The following is a 20457-nucleotide window of genomic DNA, read 5'->3' as shown; positions in this document are numbered from 1 at the left end:
TGCAAATAAGTTGTATCCTTCTAGTCTTCTATTCCAATCATGTGTATTGTCCCACCAAGTTTCAGTGATTCCAATTACATCATATTTCTTTTCCTGCGTTAGTAGCTCCAATTCTCCTTGTTTGTTGCCCATGCTTTGTGCATTAGTATAGAAACATTTTAGTTTGTGATAGGTTTCTCTTTCTCCAATATTTTTATTAATTAGATTATTTTGTCTTTGTTCTTCCTTTCCACTTCTAATAGCAGAGTTCTCAATAGCATTTGTCAGGTGTATGGCTTTTTCTGGTCTTTTGCTTCCCTTCCCACGTTGTTCTAGTTCAAGATTTAAGCATTAATATGTATTTTAGCATAAAATAACCAGTAATGCAGAATATTCCCATAATGTCTCAATGTCTAGGCCGTGCAATATTAACCATATGCTTAGTTTGACAAGTAAAACCTTTACAGGATCCGAAATATCATGTCAGGGCTTTCAGCTATACATACTTAGCACACTTCTGACCAACAATGTAAACTGCTTGGTTCAGCTGCAATAAATGGTGGTTGTTTCCAGATGACTAGCTGCATTGAAATATGTGATGACTAGCAGCTTCCTAAGCAGACACTGATGAGCTTTGATTTCTTTTGTCCTCCACTATTCCAAGTCTGCCTTTGCCAGGGTATAAATTCTGGGTCCTGCAGTACCTCCGGCAACAAGCCTGTTAGCACCAGCAAGGATCACCTCCATCAGGTAAGAACTACGTAGTACCAAGCACGTGACAAAGCTTTTGTGCACAATCCGTAGTAATTTGTCAATCACTTGGTATGCCATGCACACTTAATTGAGTCATCATGCAGAGTATATCCATCCTGACCGTGATTATTAGCTGATGGTTGTCACATTGGTAAAATAGAGTACCATTAAAAAAAATATGGCAAAAATATATCTTAGATATAGAGAATGTAAGGTTCTGTAGATGGAAAAAAGGCTTGGTGACTTTAGAGTGGCATTGGTTACTATTGTTATTAGTATATTGAGGGACACACAACTAATGTGTCACTGGTATCTTTAAACATAGTACTTTTTCATTCAGATTTTAGAACTAGAGCTTCAAAATGTCTCAGACACCCAAAGCTGCTGCTGCTGCGAGCCAGGGCACTGATACCAAGGAAAAGGGAACCCCTGTTCCACTTCCGGTACCTATAACTAAGCCCGTTAAAGGTGGTGAACTCAACCCTGGAACCTTCAAGGTAAGACGGTCCAACTATATGAAACTTATCAGAAATATTTCCGTATAGACATGAGTTAATGACATAGATTTTATTTTATCACATACCACAAGAACCATAGTACTATTGAACTGCTGCAATCTTATTAATATATCATTTGGTCTTGTTGGCAGTGTGTCTGATTTATGCTCAGTTAACACTAGCACTATCCATGGCTTTTGCCTTCACAGGATCCATGATATTGTGGCTCCTAGTCAAAGATAATGACTCATGATGAATTGGTATGGCTTCTATATCCTTTTAATTAACCATTAAAGGGGATGTCCAGGTATGGGATATAAGTCTGCAGATAGTCTATGTAAATTTTGACAGTATGTACAGTGCACACTGTCAAGATACTCCAGTACCGGGAGCAGGCAGGTGCATGACTGCAAGTATGCTATTTGCATACATGCAGTCATGTGCCGACTAGACATGCACAGCCTTGCTCAGTAGAAGTATACTAAGCAAGGCTAGACACATCTAGTAGGAATGTGGCTAAAGTATGCCAATCCCATACTTGCGGACACATGACTGCCTGATCCCGGGGCCGGAGAGTCCTGACAGCGTGCACTGTACACGCTGTAAGGATTCACAGGTCTGCAGTAACAGAGTGATTACAGACTTGAACTCCAAATTTAGACAACTCCTTCAAGTGTTAATACAGTATTACAAGTACTTTTTATAAGAAATGTATATAGAGAAATACTTATTATAATAATAATAATAACAATAATAATAACATTATTATAACAGCTGTTAAATAATACGAATCTGTTACACTGTTTTATCTTGACAAAATCAATGTTTTCCCAAGAGTGTATTTGATTTCTGACCTTTTGGAAATATTCTGTGCACACAAGACTAATACTAGAAAAGCTGTATGTAAATATGCAGCTCTGTCACTGTATCCACAGCCTATAATCCTAGATTATGGACAGGATGCATTACAAACTTTTACTCCTTTCCAATTTTATTTTTTCGTTTTTTTTTCCCTACTTTACTTTCAATTTACTTTCAAGAGTCATAACCTTTTTACTATTCTATCGACATAGTGATATGAGGACTTCTTTATTTGGGGGATGAGTTGTAGTTCTGAATGACAGTACTTATTTTAGTATAATATGTACTGAAAAACTGAAAAAAAATCCAAGTAACGTAAAATAGTGAGACAAAACACAATTCTTCCATTGCTTTTGGGTTGTGTCCATGTGGCGCTCATTGTGACGTATTAATTACCTGACAACATTATTCTCCGGTTCAGTACAATTACAGTAATAATAAACTTGTGTAGCTTTTGAATATTTTAGTGGTGAAAAAATTCAGAGATTTGTAAAACAATTTTTATTGGTATAGATTTTTAACTGGAGGTGCAATTACCCAAAAAATAGCAATTATGTTTCAATTTTTTATTTTACGGCGTTTACCGTACAGGTTAAATCATTTTATATTTTGATAAATCTGACTTTCATGGACATAGCAATAGAAAATATTTACTTTTTTATTTCTTTATTTTTGTGTTGGGAAAAGGGGGATGATTCAAACTTTTGTTTTTTTTTTGTTATTCTTTAATCTTTTTAAAAAAAAATTAGTCCCTTCAACCCGCTATCATATTTGTTCATAATATACTGTATACTTCAATAATTTTGTATTGTAGTATATAGTGAATTTACTGAACTCCTATGGAGCGCATAGATGATGGCAACAGGAACCTATTGTAGACCCTTGCCTGTCACGCCAACCCATTTGCACCACATAATCATGTTAAGGGGATAAGGGGAGAATTAGCACACTATCTGGCACTTAAATGCCGCTATCATAGATTGACATTAGCATTTAAGTGGTGTGATAAAACACTCCAGGATCGCCTTTTGCTGGGGTCAAAGGTCATGTGCGTTCAGCATGAAACTCAGGCGCACAGCCAGGGTCCTGGTATAACTGACACTGGGTCAGGTTTATTAAAGGTGAAAGCAATGCATAAAGGAAATAAAACATAAAACAAATCCTTGCCTGTCCGGCACTAACTAAACAAGGTACAACCTAACTACCAACTGGCGGGCTTCTCTCGTCCAGCCAAACCACAGTTGCAGTGGGCACTGCTTTCACTCACGTGTGTCTCTCACACAGACAGGCTCTCTGTGTCCCCAGGCTGAGACGCTCACACAACCACCTGGCATCCTTTTATATCCGCCTCCCGTTATTCATTAGTCACCAGGTGAGATACTGATCAGACTAGGCCACATAGGAAAGGTATCTGGGCGAGATATACCTGCCCTCATCCACTATTCCCACATGATTCTCACATATCCCTCCCCTCTGCTCAGACCACTCTGGTCCAGCAATGACACCCGCCAAACAGTGCACTCGGGACAGGGCATCTGCATTCCCCATCTGTACCCCGTTCCTTGTGCAAGTGCATCCACTTGAGAAGGCATGGTCAGTGATCAGCCTGAACTTTCTGCCCACCAGGTAATATTTGAGGGCCTCTAGAGCCCACTTAATGGCTAGGCACTCTTTTTCTACTACCGCATACTTTTGCTCATGTTTATTCAGCTTCCTGCTGAGATAGAGGACTGAGTGTTCCACTCCGTCCCTCACTTGTGACAGTAAGGCCCCGATACTGGTATCAGAGGTATCCATTTGTACCACAAACTCGCTGCGGAAGTCCGGAGTCACCAGTACAGGTTGAGAGCAAAGTGCCCGTTTTAGGCTATGGAAGGCTTCTTCAGCCGCTAAATTCCATTTAATCATGACGGAGTCTTTCCCTTTGGTAAGATCCGTCAGGGGGGTAGCGATGGCTGCAAAATTGGGTATGAACCGGCGATAATAACCGGCGATAATAGCCGGCGATCCCCAGAAAAGCTTGCACCTGCTTCTTGTTGACAGGTTGCGGCCAGTCCTGAACCGCTTGAATCTTATCAACCTGGGGTTTAACAACACCCCTCCCAATTACATACCCCAAATACTGGGCTTCTTCTAGCCCGATGTGACATTTCTTGGGGTTCGCGGTTAGACCTGCCTCCCACAGGTCGTCAATCACAGCTTGTACTTTCTGGAGATAAGTCTCCCAGTCCAAGCTGTAAATGACAATGTCATCCAAATAGGCCGATGTGCCTATGTGGCCTCAGGACTCGATCCATCAGTCTCTGGAAGGTCGCCGGTGCTCCGTGCAGTCCAAACGGCATATACACATACTGAAATAGACCTTCCGGCGTAGCAAATGCCGTCTTTTCTCTGGCAGCCTCCGCCAGAGGGATCTGCCAATACCCCTTTGTTAGGTCTAGGGTCGTAATATACCGGGCTTTTCCTAACCAATCTATTAACTCGTCGACCCGGGGCATAGGGTAAGCATCAAATTTTGAGACCGCATTCAGTTTCCTGAAGTCATTGCAGAACCAGATTGTGCCGTCCGGTTTAGGAATTAACACAATCGGGCTGGACCAAGCACTGTGCGATTCCTCAATGACACCTAATTCTAACATTGCCTTCACTTCTCGGGAAACGGCTTCACGGCGCGCTCCCGGAATTCTGTAGGTTTTCACGTGAACTGTGACACCAGGTTCCGTTACGATGTCATGTTTCATTAGCATAGTCTGCCCGGGTTTTTCTGAGAAAAACTTTTGGTTGTGAAGTAGAAACTGCCTGACCTCAGTCTTTTGCCGCTCCGAGAGAGTCTCTGCAACCCGTACCTCTGGTACGGTATGCGAGCAGACGGGACGGGCCAGCTCCGCTGACAAGGCAGACCGATCTTTCCGGAGTTTTATCAGATTTACATGATAAACCTGTTCAGGTTTCTGTTTACCTGCCTGGTATACTTTGTAGTTTACTTCACCAACTCTTTCCTTAATCTCAAAGGGGCCCTGCCACTTTGCTAGGAACTTACTGTCCACCGTGGGGACCAGGATCAACACCCTATCTCCGGGTGCAAACGTACGGATCTTGGCGCCCCTATCATAGATTCTTTTTTGGGCTCCCTGAGCCTGCATCATGTGTTCTTTGACGATAGGCATAACAGCCGCAATATGGTCCTGCATTTGGGATACGTGATCTATCACTGTTTTAAACGGAGTGACCTGACCCTCCCAGGATTCTTTGGTGACGTCTAACAGTCCGCGAGGACGTTGGACGTACAATAACTCGAAAGGCGAGAACCCTGTGGAAGACTGGGGCACTTCCATGATGGCAAAAAGCAAATACGGAAGTAAATAGTCCAAGTTCTTCCCATCCTTGTCTATCGCCTTTCTCAGCATCTGTTTCAGAGTTTTATTGAACCGTTCGACCAACCCGTCTGTTTGAGGGTGATATACGGATGTGCGTAACGGTTCGATTTGTAACAACCGGCAGAGCTCCTTCATTACCCTGGACATAATGGGAGTCCCCTGGTCGGTGAGTATCTGTTTTGGTATACCGACCCGACTAAACACATGCACCAGTTCCTTGGCAATTGTCTTGGTGGCCGTGTTACGCAAAGGGATGGCCTCCGGGTAACGAGTGGCATAATCCAAGATGACCAGGATATGTTGGTGTCCACGTGCAGACCGTGGAAGGGGCCCAACTAAATCCATCCTAATCCTCTCAATCGGGACCTCAATAATAGGTAGGGGTACCAAAGGGCTATAGAACCGGGGCTTAGGCGCAGAGGCTTGGCAGTCAGGACAATATACACGAATATCGTGATGCATGCCTGGCCAAACAAAACAGTGTAATATCCTTTCGGTGGTTTTCTGGACACCCAGGTGACCTCCCATCACATGTCCGTGGGCCAGGTCCAGCACCTGTCGCCAGTAGGGTTTTGGCACGACTAATAGTTGCACCGTGTCTTCCCCCTTTTTCTCTATCTGATATAGTAAATCATTCTCCAGGACCATGTAAGGATATGCCAGCCTAGAGCCAGGTTCTACAGGTACCCCATTTATGACTTTTAAATTTGTCCTAGCCTGAGAAAGGGTAGGATCCTTTATTTGCTCGCTTTGGAAGTCATCTTTCTGAACTTCCAAATCCGGCAAACGGGGAGGTGGAAGGCTGTCGGCCTCCTCCTCTTCCCTGGTCTCCTTCGTATCACCCGCCATGACTGAAAACGGGAACTGCAGGTAATTTCCAGCAGACTCTTCCCCCGAGTCTTCCGGGGAGACCTCTTCCAGGGGTTCGGGACCCACACGCGCCCTGGGAGAAGAATCATGTACACTATTACCCGAGGGCATCAACTGATTCTCCCACAATTGCCAGAAGTGGGGAAAATCCCGGCCCAAGATAACATCATGCAATAACGCAGGGATGAGTCCCACTTTATGTTGCACAGACCCATAGGAAGTAGTAATGCATATTACCGTGGTCAGGTACGAACAGGTGTCTCCATGCACACACGTTACAGAAAATTTGTCTGATGGTCCAGTCGGGGCTGACACCAGACTGGCCTTCACCAGAGTCACCACACTTCCCGAGTCTAACAATGCCACCACATTTTTGCCATCAACAGTTAAATCACACAAGTGTTTTTCCACATCCTTTTGACCAGCATTCACACTCACTACCCGTGCAACCGTAGACATGCGGTTTTTAGAGTCTGTGACGTCGCACTGCATGGGTTCAGTAGTGACCGGACAGATCGCAGCAATATGGCCCATCTCTTGGCAGCGGAAACACCTAACGGGCCCCTTGCTTAGACCATAGTTCGTTACTCTTGGCCTCGCATTGCGGGCAGTCCCGGTTTCCTCCCCCACTGTCTTAGGGATTTTTCCTTCTCCCCTACTCCCTGGAACAGTCTTACCGGTTCCACGTGGAGATGATGAAGAACGAGGAGGGGTAGCGTCGTCTCGGAGTCCTTCAGCCACGGAGTAACGTTCAACCAGATCCACCAGTTGATCTGCCGTCGTAGGATTTCCATGGCTTACCCACTTCCTCAGGGCTGGCGGTAGAGCTCTCAGGTACTTGTCCATGACGACTCTCTGGATTATCTCTGTCGCTGTCAGCACCTCGGGTTGTAGCCACTTCTTTGTCACGTGGATCAGGTTGAACATCTGTGACCGCGGTGGTTTATCCGGCTGATAAGTCCATTGATGCACTCTCTGTGCACGGACAGCGGTCGTCACTCTCAGCCGGGCCAAGATCTCGGCTTTCAGTTTGTCAAAGTGCTGCACGGCTTCAGGTTCTAAGTCATAATAAGCCTTTTGGGCCTCACCGGAAAGAAACGGGGCAATCAGGCTGGCCCATCGTGCCTTCGGCCATTTTTCTCGCACCGCCGTCCGTTCAAACGTGGTCAGGTATGCCTCGACGTCATCTTCGGTCGTCATCTTCTGCCAGTACCGACTCACGTGAATCACTCTCAACTCGGCTTCCAAGTTAACCTCAGGTAAGCTTGCCAGGCGCTGCGCCACCTGCTGGAGAAGCGAATGATCGGTAGCTGTCATGTCCACCAACTCCTTCAGCTGGGCCATCACCACCCGATTAGCTTCTTGCTGGACGGCGGTGGACTGTACCAGCGCTTTCACCACGTCCTCCATGCTCATGCTTCCAACTTTATGCCCGCATTCTCCACCACAATGTGATAAAACACTCCGGGATCGCCTTTTGCTGGGGTCAAAGGTCACGTGCGTTCAGCATGAAACTCAGGTGCACAGCCGGGGTCCGGGTATAACTGACACTGGGTCAGGTTTATTAAAGGTGAAAGCAATGCATAAAGGAAATAAAACATAAAACAAATCCTTGCCTGTCCGGCACTAACTAAACAAGGTACAACCTAACTACCAACTGGCGGGCTTCTCCCATCCAACCAAACCACAGTTGCAGTGGGCACTGCTTTCACTCACGTGTGTCTCTCACACAGACAGGCTCTCTGTGTCCCCAGGCTGAGACGCTCACACAATCACCTGGCATCATTTTATATCCGACTCCCGTTATTCATTAGTCACCAGGTGAGATACTGATCAGACTAGGCCACATAGGAAAGGTATCTGGGCGAGATATACCTGCCCTCATCCACTATTCCCACATGATTCTCACAGTGGTTAAACAGCAGTGATCAGCGCTACTTTAGAGGCAGATGGTGACTGTATAACACAGCTGGCACTCACCCTGTATGCAATGGACTGAGCTCTTTACCGCCCTTAACACTTTGTATGACAGATGTTGGGAAGGGAGTTAAACATGTTATATTCACTGTAATAATTTTTGAACAATATGTAGTAAAAATATAAAATCTAACCAGCATGAAACACAAAAAAACACTAATATTAAAAATAAGACGAATACAAGGGTAGGCACGCCGTTGTTACTCAAGAAACACCTGTAAAGAAATGTATAAAGCTATGAATATAAAATTCCTAACGGCGCTAAGCGCAAGACCTTAGAGTGCACAGCAGCAAGTAATAGGACAAAATATCACTCAATTTGTCCAGAAACATATCAAATAAAAATATATAGGGTAAATGTATAAAGCTGTTTTTTTATCCACAAATAAATAAGAAATAAGAGATTTTCAGCAAATATTAGCATTGGCGTGAAACAATTCACAGAACCCAGTCCACTGGCCAGTAATTGGTAATCTGTGGTCAATGGAAGGGAGTGCCGAGTACCACCTCCTACTTGATGGTATCTGCAGCTCTTCATTTGATTTGTCAGCCTGGCTCAACATCCTTCACATCCACATCACTCCGCAATGTTGATGTCATGACAGGCCAGCTATCGAAAAAAAGCTGCAAATGCTGAGAGGAATAAGGAGATTCTCATGGCTCCAGGCTAGTGACTCCAGATTAGCGACTCGGTCAATGGACCGGTGTCCTGAAAATCAATTCACGTCAACTATAGTAAATATAAACCATTATCTATTTTCCCACATCTGAACCAAAAAATTATCCTTGTGCAAATGAAGAATTTCTCTTTTCCAGGTAATCATCTTTGAACAAGAGAACTTCCAAGGAAGACACATGGAACTTCTGAATGAGTGTGTAAACCTTGGGGAACGAGGCTTCGACAGAGTACGCAGTGTTATTGTCGACTCTGGACCGTAAGTGCTAGAAGCACCAGCTGACATTCCCTTTTTCAGTTATCAGTATTGATGAAACACTATTAGAAAGAACAGACATTCAATTTTACTTGTTTTTATTTCTATTTTGTTTTTTTTTTAGTGAAAAGAAAAATGAACTAAAACTCATAGGCCCATTTTATCTAAACTGTTCAATGGAAATATTGTCATTTTTGCCAAAACAAACCAACCATAGAACAACATGCATTTCTTACACTGATAAATGAAGTCTATGTTTGGGAAAGCAAAAGTGCTTTTTTTGTATTTTCATTAAAACATAGTAAACCATCAACATCAGCTACCAGCTAGATAGTGTATAGATGCTAGTATAATAACCATTGCAACCTAATGTTTTTAAATGTCTTGGAGAGACTCAACTGTGTTCTAGCCAGGAGTGCTGTCTAGACAACCACCTTACGCCCAGCGAGGATCGCTCATAGGTCCAATTAATTAAAATATTAAATTGGGAAGTAGAGGATAATTACTAGGACATATGGACAACACTTGGGTCACAACACTTTTAACAGAACTGAGAGAAGACAAAGGGTCCTGTTTTGGTGAACTTTGATTTTCCTCTACTACATCTGAATGGCTGCCATGTAATACTACATTTCGGACTGGCCACAGCTTTTGCTGTCAAAACCATTTCTTTGCAAGAAGTGGGACACAGAGCAAGTCACATTTGTCAACAAGTAGTGCACCTGTTGATAAATGGGGTAACCGCTACATAGGGAGAGGAATTGGGACATCTCTCAAATAATGTGCCAGTAATAATAATAAATGTCCTCAAAATATGCTAATATTAATGGGAGATGATCAGTCCAAAGTGACAGTAAAATGAATGCACATATCCTAGATAGCTATAAAAACTGCACTTTGAGTCTTCAAATCTGATCCTCTGTTCTCAAAAAAATGTTCATTCTAATATCTTTATTACAGTGCTTGATGTACCCTTGGTGTGGCCAACAAGCTGCACGCATCGCTTCATCGACTCAATTTGCATGTAGCCACGACTGCAGAACCCAGTCAATCAAGAGAGTGGGAGGAGGCCACATGCAACATGGAGTTTCTGGGCTATGCCAAGGGTACATCAAGCACCCTAATTAGCATATTAGAAGAACTTGATTTTCTGGAGAATAGAGGAAGCGATTTGAAAAAGTAAAGGTGCGATCTGCAAAACTTGTGTTTAGATGTGTGAATTTTGATGGCGTTTTTGAAGCCAATATCAGAAGTGAATCCTAATGGAAGAGTAACTAGGCAGGAAATACTCTACATTGCCTCTTCTTTTTTCCTGTTTTTAAATACTCTCAGATTTGCCTTAAAAAACTGTATCATAATGGCATACAGTAGGTACGGAAAGTATTCAGACCCCTATAAAATTTTCACTCTTTGTTTCACTGCAGCCATTTGGTAAATTCAAAAAAGTTCATTTTCTTCTCATTAATGTACACTCTGCACCCCATCTTGACTGAAAAAAAACAGAAATGTAGAATGTCAGACCAAATGAGAATCATGAGGTCAAAGGAACTGACGAAGGAGCTCAGAGACAGAATTGTGGCAAGGCAGAGATCTGGCCAAGGTTACAAAAGAATTTCTGCAGTACTCAAGGTTCGTAAGAGCACAGTGGCCTCCATAATCCTTAAATGGAAGAAGTTTGGGACCACCAGAAGTCTTCCTAGACCTGGCCATCCAGCCAAACTGACCAATCGTGGGATGAAAGCCTTGATGAGAAAGGTAAAGAAGAATCCCAAGATCACTGTGGCTGAGCTCCACAGATGCAGTAGGGAGATAGGAGAAAGTTCCACAAAGTCAACTATCACTGCTGCCCTCCACCAGTCGGGCCTTTATGGCAGAGAGGCCCGACAGAAGCCTCTCCTCAGTGCAAGACATATGAAAGCCCGAGTAGAGTCTGCTAAAAAAAACACATGAAGAACTCCCAGACTATGAGAAATAAGATTCTCTGGTCTGATGAGACAAAGTTAGAACTTTTTGGTGATAAATTTTGTGGTATGTGTGGAGAAAACCAGGCACTGCTCATCATCTGCCCAATACAATCCTAACAGTGAAACATGGTGGTGGCAGCATCATGCTATGGGGGTGTTTTTCAGTTGCAGGGACAGGACGACTGGTTGCAATTGAAGGAAACATGAATGCAGCCAAGTACAGAGATATCCTGGATAAAAACCTCCTCCAGAGTGCTCTGGACCTCAGACTTGGCCGAAGGCTCACCTTCCAACAAGACAATGACCCTAAGCACACAGCTAAAATAACAAAGGAGTGGTTTCAGAACAACCCTGTGACCATTCTTGACTGGCCCTGACCTAAACCCAATTGAGCATCTCTGGAGAGACCTGAAAATGGCTGTCCACCAACGTTCACCATCCGAAGATCTGCCAAGGAAGAATGGCAGAGGATCCCCAAATCCAGGTGTGAAAAACTTGTTGCATCATTCCCAAGAAGACTCATGGCTGTACTAACTCAAAAGGGTGCTGAATACTGTGCAAAGGGTCTGAATACTTATGACCATGTGATATTTCAGTTTCTCTTTTTTAATAAATTTGCAAAAATGTCTACATTTCTGAATTTACCAAATGGCTGCAATGAAACAAAGAGTGAAAAATTTAAAGGGGTCTGAATACTTTCCGTACCCACTGTATATGAAAGCACACTTACTGTATACGAGCAACAGGAAAAAAAATATTTTCCTTACATTTTTATTATTCTTACAAACACGATATTTTCAAGCATTATATATTTTTCCCCCTAAATTATGTTTTATTAGCCAATTTTGGGCTTGAGAAGAATTATTATTGCCCAGAATGAGATCACAATTTGTGTTATTTACTGAATGACTGAGAATAATTTATCTCACTCTCCTGGTAGTGTTAAATTATTATCCCCATCTGGAGTTTAATGGTAACAAGTTGGAAATATTATAGGTACAGTATAGATATCTCATAGCTGGCGCCAGCGGCTAAGGCTCAGCTTAGACAATATTGGAGGAGACAGAGCCAGTGCTGGATGTCCTTTTGCTGATTTATGAGTAGCTGTCTGGTCCATGAATGTGACATGCGGAAATAAGTGAAAAATGTAGGTAGCAATAAACTCCCACATCTTCCTACTCAAGAATGATTACACTGGTTTGTTTATACACAGTAAAATATATTGAAATGTATATAGAGTATATATGATTTATTAGCCTTAGAGGATGATTCATCAAAGTATGCCAGGCCTGTGCGCTGTATACATACATAAAAGGTCTTACTCTGAATTACCGTAGATTTATATTAGATACAGTCTAATAGGGTGTATAGGATGGACTAACAGCATTTATATAAAAGAGACCCTGATCAGGAAACTTTTCCATTTGTATCCATATTATAAATGATTTTATGTTTGTCTTTTAAATATATATGGATAATGCTATTTACATAGAAGGACAAGTCAGAGAGATCAGTAGATTTACACAGACATGATTTTCGTGCCTAGGGATGAAGAATTAGATGGATCTAGCTGGGCGGAGAGTGACATGGGTTACCTTAATTTCAAAAGTTTTTAAAAATAGCTGTAAGTAATATAAAATACCAAAATAAACCACATTCATCTCTCATCCAGTGATGAGACTTCTGTGGTCTTCCAGCCTTTGCTCGCAAGAAGAAAGTATACATTTGCAGAAGACAATTGTGCTATCACACTGGCATCAAGGCTACCATTGCAGAGGCCATTTGTAAGGCACGTGACCGCTGCAGCCACTGATTAGCAGCAGCGGTGACAAACTTATCGCTTGCAAACAAAGCCAATAAAGATCCCTCAGTGTGTCAAAATTTTATTGCCAGATAAAATGAAGAGATAATTAATGGTGATTTTATTATAACATTTGCAGCTATTTTTGTTTCCTTTTTAAAGTTGGATAATTAATGTTTCTTTCCTCTTATTATTTTTTATATTTGTGAGAACCCAGATCTAGCCTCTAAGAATATCCCAGAACAATTATGTTCTTAACACAGACTTTGATCCACAGTGTTTTACGTGTTATAATGTCTTTATTTTAATATATGTATTTAAATATCAAACATGTAGAATTTAGTTCTAGGATTACTCCTATAGATGCATATAGTCCTGTATTATATTCTCATTCTTTTCACTTTTCTCTTCTAATGTTGTCATGTTGTGCGTTTTTGTTGTGCTCTTTAATGTTGTTCTGTTGTTCTCTATGTGATATGTGGACTCGGCGTACCCATCTTCTCAGCTGGGTTGCTTTCGAGCAGTCCAACTTCCGTGGCGAGATGTTTATCTTGGAGAAGGGCGAGTATCCTCGTTGGGATACCTGGTCTAGCAGCTATAGGAGCGACTGCTTCGTGTCCCTACGCCCCATCCGAATGGTAAGTTTCAGACATTTCTAGGTCCCTAAATAAATCATAAAAGCAGGATTATACTTGGAATTGAGTCAGTTTACGTGCCTGCTATGGGGCCCATATAATAGGTGACTCGTAAGGTGTAAGGTGACCTGATACCTGGCGGGTGGGGTCAGTGCCAGTATCGTATGCCAAATATAATCACCCTCTGGGACAGATTTGGCCCGCAGGCCACATTTTGACATGTAGGCTCTACATGGACCAAGCAAGTGATTGATGCAAATGACTTGAAGTTGTCACTGTTTTCCCCAATAACAGGTGAAAAATTGAAAAAGCTTTAAAAAAGCCAATGCCGCCTATATTAGTGCATCAGTACAGAGTCGGCTGTCAGTCAGTGCCGGAGCGTGGTTTCGGTTGCCACTCACGACATACTGAGCCTTATGACTGAAAGACACACGGTGCTGTGAAGATTAAAGATAATTTTCTACCACTATATGGACTTGGAGTATGAGGACAGCGCAGTTTTAGATGGTCATTAACATGCAGATTAACCCTATATCTGGAGATATAGTGTTTGAGGACAAGACACGATGCCTTTAGGGAAGAATTTTCTAAATGCCTTTACAAACAAAAAGTAGGCAAAAATTGGTGTCCGAGCCAAGAACAGTATCTTGCTCTTAAAGAGGTTGCCCACTACTCAGACAACACCTTCTCAATCACTATATTCCCCCACGTAAAATAATAACAGCCTATACTCACCGCCGGGGCGAGTACTGTTCCAGTGATGTTGACGCTTTGTTCACGCAGTCCTGCAGTCAATCATTGGCCACTTCTTTCTCACTTCCTGCAATCTGGAAGAAGTGAGAGCTGTTGCTGCTTTCTGACTTCCTCCAGATGTCATTTTTTTTCCAAAGGATATAAGATTGTATTGACTGCTGATTGGAGCCTGCAGAGCTCACAGGACATAACATCACGAGGGCCCTTGGAGACCAAGCGCCGACATCGCTGGAATGGCGCCCCGACTGGAGATGGGTATAGACTTTTTTTATTTTACATGTGGGAACACAGTGATTGAGAAGGGGTTCTCAAAGTAATGGACCAACCCTTTAAGCAATATCCTTGTGGTATATACATATAGACATAAGCCTGATGTTTTCTTTTCTTACCAGACTTACATCTCACATCTACATTTGTGAAAGGTTTATTTCCTGAAAGTACCATTACTTCCACTCTTATTATGAATTGTTAAAGATGAAGGGCAGCATTCTGGAAGTAGCTCAATTTATATGCAGAAAGAGTAAGTTTATTCTGGTAGTGTCTTTGTGTACAGTAGTTTTTGCAGCCTCTTCTTGACCAATGTCCCAGGCTTTTAATCCAGCTTCCTATTCACCAGTTCACGACAGACAGACTATGTTCAGAATCGAAAGAGTGTGAAATCATAGGATCCGTGCCAAACACTGTCTGATGTCAAATTCTTAGCAAAATTAAATCAGTCGCCAAAATAAAAACATTTACCCTGTAAGTATAAAAAAAAAACCAGAAAGCAGGATTATTTTTAATTTTTCTACTAAAGACGACAAATGAGTAGAAACTATTTCTGAGGAAACATAACAAATTGTCCAACATTGATGTTTGCAGTAGGAGAAAATGAATTAGCAGCAATGAAAGGGTTTTACACGTCTTTTTTTTTTTTTTTTTTTTTACATTTTCCAGGTAATGGACTAAAACAACCCTATAGTGTCACTGGAGAATCCAATTACCGTAATTATAGTGTTTTTCTGTATACTTGTAGGATAGCCAGGAACATAAAATCACCCTGTTCGAATCCGCCGACTTCAAGGGCAACAAGATGGAAATCACTGAGGATGACGTGCCCAGCCTGTGGGCCTATGGATTCTGTGACCGCGTGGGAAGCGTGAAAGTTCCTAGTGGAACGTAAGTCATGAATCTTAATGAAGGTTAGATAATAAATTCTAGATAGAGTTGAGCGACTTTGGTCGGATCGGGTTTCATGAAACAAAATTTGAGTCGGATGAAACTGGTCCGACTAGGGCAAAAAAAAAGTCGAAGTTTCGTCCGAAACCCGACCCCAATGCAAGTCAATGGGGAATAAAAGTCGGCATTGAGCGGACGACATTCATCCACTCAATGCCGACTTTTATTCCCCATTGACTTGCATTGGGGTCGGGTTTCGGACGAAACTTCGACTTTTTTTTGCCCTAGTCGGACCAGTTTCATCCGACTCAAATTTTGTTTCATGAAACCCGATCCGACCAAAGTCGCTCAACTCTAATTCTAGACTAAAGAATATAGTTTTACATTTTATTTTTTTCATATTAAATGATCAAAAAATAGGATGATATGCAATGAAATATAGAAGACCACTGTACAATATTACTCGAAAATTATAACTGCATAGGAATATGGTGTTAATATGCAGGTTAATAGTGTTTTGAACATGCTTGATGCCGACGCGGGTTCAATCACCACACTGTTAGTAGAAAGTGGCGGCTGTAACCACGCCCCCCCGGCGCTGACTGACAGCAACTCAGCATTAGGGCCGGCTGTCAGTCAGTACCTGGGGCGAGGTCACAGCCCCTTTCCATGTACAGCCACCCCCGTAACTGAAACCCAAATGCTACAATGAGGAACTGAGGAATAAAGTTCATTTCTTCCGGGGGTGCAGGTGCCGGGCAGGTTCAGATGCTTTTAACCTACAGATTAACTCCATATGTACAGGTTAATAGCGTTCTGTCTTGTGACTGGTTCCCTTTGACTATCCATAAGTCCATTTTGCTTATAAAATATATACTACAGTATATTTAAATGGGTCGTCTACGACTTGACAACCTTTTCTTCACGGCTAAAGTGTCCATAACAGAAGAGAAAATAATATACTTACCTCCTTGACCTGCAGCACACCTCGTTTTGGAACTATGTCTTACGGTAGTCATGTGACGTGGTCAAGCAGCTTTTGAGTGGCTGCAGATTTTCAGTAATTTGTTAAAGTGGAGATTTGCTCTGACAGAAAAGTGAAAGCTTCAATCTATCAGCAGTCACTGATTGGCTGCATTGGTCATGTGACATAACAATGTCAACTGACTGCCGGCATTGCAGGTACTCCAACAGGTCCGGGTAGGAAGTGTATGATTTTTTTATCTTATTTTGGCCAGTTTAGCTGTTAAAAGACATCAGTCAGCAGGTTTTTGCTGTGTAAAATCAGTGCATGTTTTAGGGGCAGAGTCTGATTAAATTGATTTATCAGTTACTTGTGTGCTTGATGGAGTTTTGATATAATCCCTGTTTTCTCTACTGTAGATGTAGCAGTTGCCAGAATATTGAGTGGACTATAATCCCGCCCATGCCCCTGATTGGCAGATTCCTGTTTACATTGTACACAAGCTACCAATCAGTGGTGGGGGTGGGGTTAGAAAGTGGCTAGACTGGCTTGCAAGAGATGTAGTCAGTCAGTGATAATTATCTGCTGATTGCAATGAAACTACAGCACACAGCCTAATAAGTGACACATCCCTGTAATCAGGCTCTCTGTCCCTACATTATACTGCTCTCAGAATAAATAGAAAAACCCTCCTGACCAATTTCCTTTAAGAAAAAAAGTAAAAGCGACAGAAAACTTTTATCTTCCAAGGTGAATCTGATTTTTTCTTTGCAATTATTTTTTATAAAAACCTGTCATTTTGAAATCCAGCATCCAAGAAACATAATCACAAGCCTTGCTTTTGCTTTTGTACAGTTGGGTCGGATATCAGTATCCCGGATACAGAGGCTACCAATACCTGTTTGAAACCTGTGATTATAAACATTGGAATGAATGGAGTGCCTTCCAGCCCCAGGTCCAGTCTATCCGTCGTATCAGAGATATGCAATGGCATCAAAAGGGATGTTTCCTTATCCCTACCGCTACCACCACCAAGTGAACATGCCAGATGCCCCCCCAACTTGACAGAGAACCTTTAAGAATCTTTCTTGCTAATTGACCTCATCACCATTTTTTTTAATGACTCTGTCAACTAATTTGTTGTATATTGCACACTTAATGGATGTACTTTACTTTATGATGCAAATAAACACAGTTTCTGTGGTATAAGGGCTGGTTAACATCTAAATCAAAATCATGATTAAACTACAGAAGCCTTTATACCCAATTCTCAGTAGAGAATTATAGTTAAAGGGGTGTTCTGGCGCCTAAAACGTATTTAGCCTTACACCCTAGTCACTTACACACTGCACACACATCAGCCTCAGTGTCCATCACCCAGGATCCACAACGTCTTCAGAGGGGGAAGTGATGCAAGAATCCGGTGAGAAATTGCAGCGCTTCCCCCCTGTGACGTCCTGCTTCAAGTGGGGTGATGGACGCTGCAAGGGGTGAGTGCAGCCCCAGCTTCCTGCGACATCTCTCAAACAAAACGCCACAGGAAGTACCGAAAATAAAACACAATTCGGGATTAGCTGGATAGGGGGAAGTATAGGGTGTTGTGTAATAAAGCAAATTACAAAAGTGGTTAAGTTGTAAGTATAGATAGTTAGAAAATACATTTTAGGTGCTGGACCACCCCTTTTAATATATCTACCTTTGGGGAACATAAGCGCTACTATGTTTTTAATGCATGAACCGCTGAGCTCAATGATTGGCTGCAGCGCTGACACAGTGACTTCAGCACTGTATACTAAAACAGACACTGGGGCAACCGGTTTTACAACAAATTGGGTCTAGGGACACAACGTTCTTGAAAACAGAAAACCCTTTTCTTAATTTCAACCTTCCAAGGGTACTTTCAAACAGTCATTTTTTTTGTTACTTTAGTGCGTGCGCTATCTGTTGTTTTAGAAATAGATAACGGATCCATTACAGTCAATGTCCCTTTTCACATGTCCTTATGTCCTACTATGATCCATGTTGCAGATCAAATACAACAATGCAAGTGAATAGTCTTCCCCGTATGACTTTGCATGCAGAGATAGCTGTCAATCATTAGTAGGACCGCCCACTGGACTCATGTATAAAAGCACTAGAGATTTCAATGAATAAAACACAATATTTTCCAACAAACCTATAGTATTTATCATTCTGCTCAGCTTATCCTCTATACCGGACTGTGAATACAGAACAGCGATGTAAAAGAACATGAGCAATCCTGAAAACCAATAAGAGAAAGCACCTACCGTATATTACTTCATTCCCAATATAGCTATTTTCCATTTTTGCATTTTCGCCTTTTACCGTCCTTCTTCCAAGAGCCATATCCATTTTATTCCTCAATATAGCCATATGAGGGCTTGTTTTTTGCGGGACGAGTTTTCCTTCGGAATGACCCCATTTCTACTATGATGTGATGCACCGGAAAGCGAGAAACCAATTCCCAGTGCAGTAGAATTTCGAAAAAAGTGCAATTCCACAATGTTTTTTTATTTCTCATTTTCACTATACAGTAAAACTTACCTGACAATATGATTCCCCCAGGTCAGTAGGATTACGGCAATGCCAAATTTGCATATTATTTTTTTTTATCTAAGTGGTGAAAAAAAAAGTCAGAAATTTGTTTAAAAAAACGAAGATTTTGCTGGTGTCTCGCTTTTTTCCAAAACCTGTAACATTTTCGATTTTTGATCAATGTTCCTGTGTGAGAGCCTGTTTTTTGCATCCTGAGCCATTTTTATTCATACCATTTTGGTGTAGATATGATGTTTTGTTTGCCTCTTATTGCAGTGTTCCAGTAAACAATGATATTTTTTTGTCACTACGCCATTTTCAGGTTAATTAATTTTATATTTTGATAGGTTGGACTTTTAAGGATGCAATGATTCCACATGTGTATTTTTAAGTTTTTTTTAATTTCTTGATTTTTAATGGGGGATAAAGCGGACCATTTTAATTTTTATATATATTTTTTCATTTTATTAAACTTTTTTTCACTTTACACTGTATTGTTCAGTCCCTTTAGGTAACTTGAACTTGCGGTCATCCGAATGCTTGCGTTATGTACAGCAATACCGCAATATTGATGTATATAGCAAAAGTCACAGTCTCCACTGAACGGCCAGCCAGAAACTGGCAATCACAGGATGAGAGGCAGGGGGTCTTCAGCAGACCTCCGGATGTCATGGAAACCCATCAGGGCTCAACGATAGTGTTATGGGGGCACCAATGGGTGCATAGTGTCACGTGCCCCGGATGCGGCACGTGTAATTGTCCTATGTGACGCGGCCCGCAGGCCGGTAACTAATACAATAAGACAAAGGGAATAGGGAGAACCTGGGTAACATTAACAATGGTGGCCCTGCGATAGGGAAGTGGAGACCTCCTGCACTCCCCTGAGTCAGTGTCTCTACACTCCTAGCATTTCCTAGGCCGGTTCCGCACCGGGCGACGATCAGGAACCTCAAAACCCTGACTCGCCCTGCACCTAAACCCTCACTAGGGAATTGGTCGGTGCGGAAACTAATCCCACCACTGCACTAAACACACATAAGGAAAAATAACAAAACAAGGGAGCACCACTTAGCTTTACTCTGTTGCTTACGCTCCCAGAAACAGAGCCCACCACCTGCGTGCATCTTTTCCTCCACCGTGTCCGACATCTGGGTGCACTGTCCAGAAACGGACCTTCTCAGCATCATAGTGCAGCCTTGGAGCAAACAGAGTCCACACCTGCGTGCAGCTGTCCAGAAACAGAGTCCCGCAAATGAGTCCAGCTTTTCTGCCAAAAAGTCCAGCATGCTTTAGTCCAGCTCTCAGCAATCAAGTCCAGCATTTTGAGTGCAGCTCTCACCGCAGCTGCCACTCCACCAATCCATGCACGAACTCCTTGCT

The 20457-nt window shown here is 42.3% G+C and overlaps 1 protein-coding gene across 1 annotated transcript; it reads left to right on the top strand.

Annotated features, from left to right (window-relative positions):
- Positions 1-1086: 1086 nt before the first annotated feature.
- Positions 1087-18672, top strand: CRYBB1 (crystallin beta B1). Its single transcript, XM_073582674.1, has 5 exons — positions 1087-1229; positions 9131-9249; positions 13517-13649; positions 15415-15557; positions 17377-18672. Exons 1-5 carry the CDS (start codon positions 1095-1097, stop codon positions 17558-17560), a joined length of 714 nt encoding a protein of 237 aa, XP_073438775.1. The 5' UTR covers positions 1087-1094; the 3' UTR covers positions 17561-18672.
- Positions 18673-20457: the final 1785 nt, after the last annotated feature.

Source organism: Dendrobates tinctorius, unplaced genomic scaffold, assembly GCF_039654945.1.
Source record: "Dendrobates tinctorius isolate UK_male_01 unplaced genomic scaffold, ASM3965494v1 ptg000073l, whole genome shotgun sequence".
Lineage (NCBI taxonomy): Eukaryota > Metazoa > Chordata > Amphibia > Anura > Dendrobatidae > Dendrobates > Dendrobates tinctorius.
Note: the sequence above shows the minus strand (reverse complement) of the source record. Positions and strands in the feature narration are given on the sequence as shown.

What these genes read in the sequence shown, in the direction of transcription:
- CRYBB1 (XM_073582674.1), top strand. Translation starts at nt 1,095, where the DNA reads ATGTCTCAGACACCCAAAGCTGCTGCTGCTGCGAGCCAGGGCACTGAT. An exon ending in GTTATTGTCGACTCTGGACC is followed by an intron (nt 9,250 to 13,516) that starts GTAAGTGCTAGA and finishes CCATCTTCTCAG; the next exon opens with CTGGGTTGCTTTCGAGCAGT. An exon ending in GTGAAAGTTCCTAGTGGAAC is followed by an intron (nt 15,558 to 17,376) that starts GTAAGTCATGAA and finishes GCTTTTGTACAG; the next exon opens with TTGGGTCGGATATCAGTATC.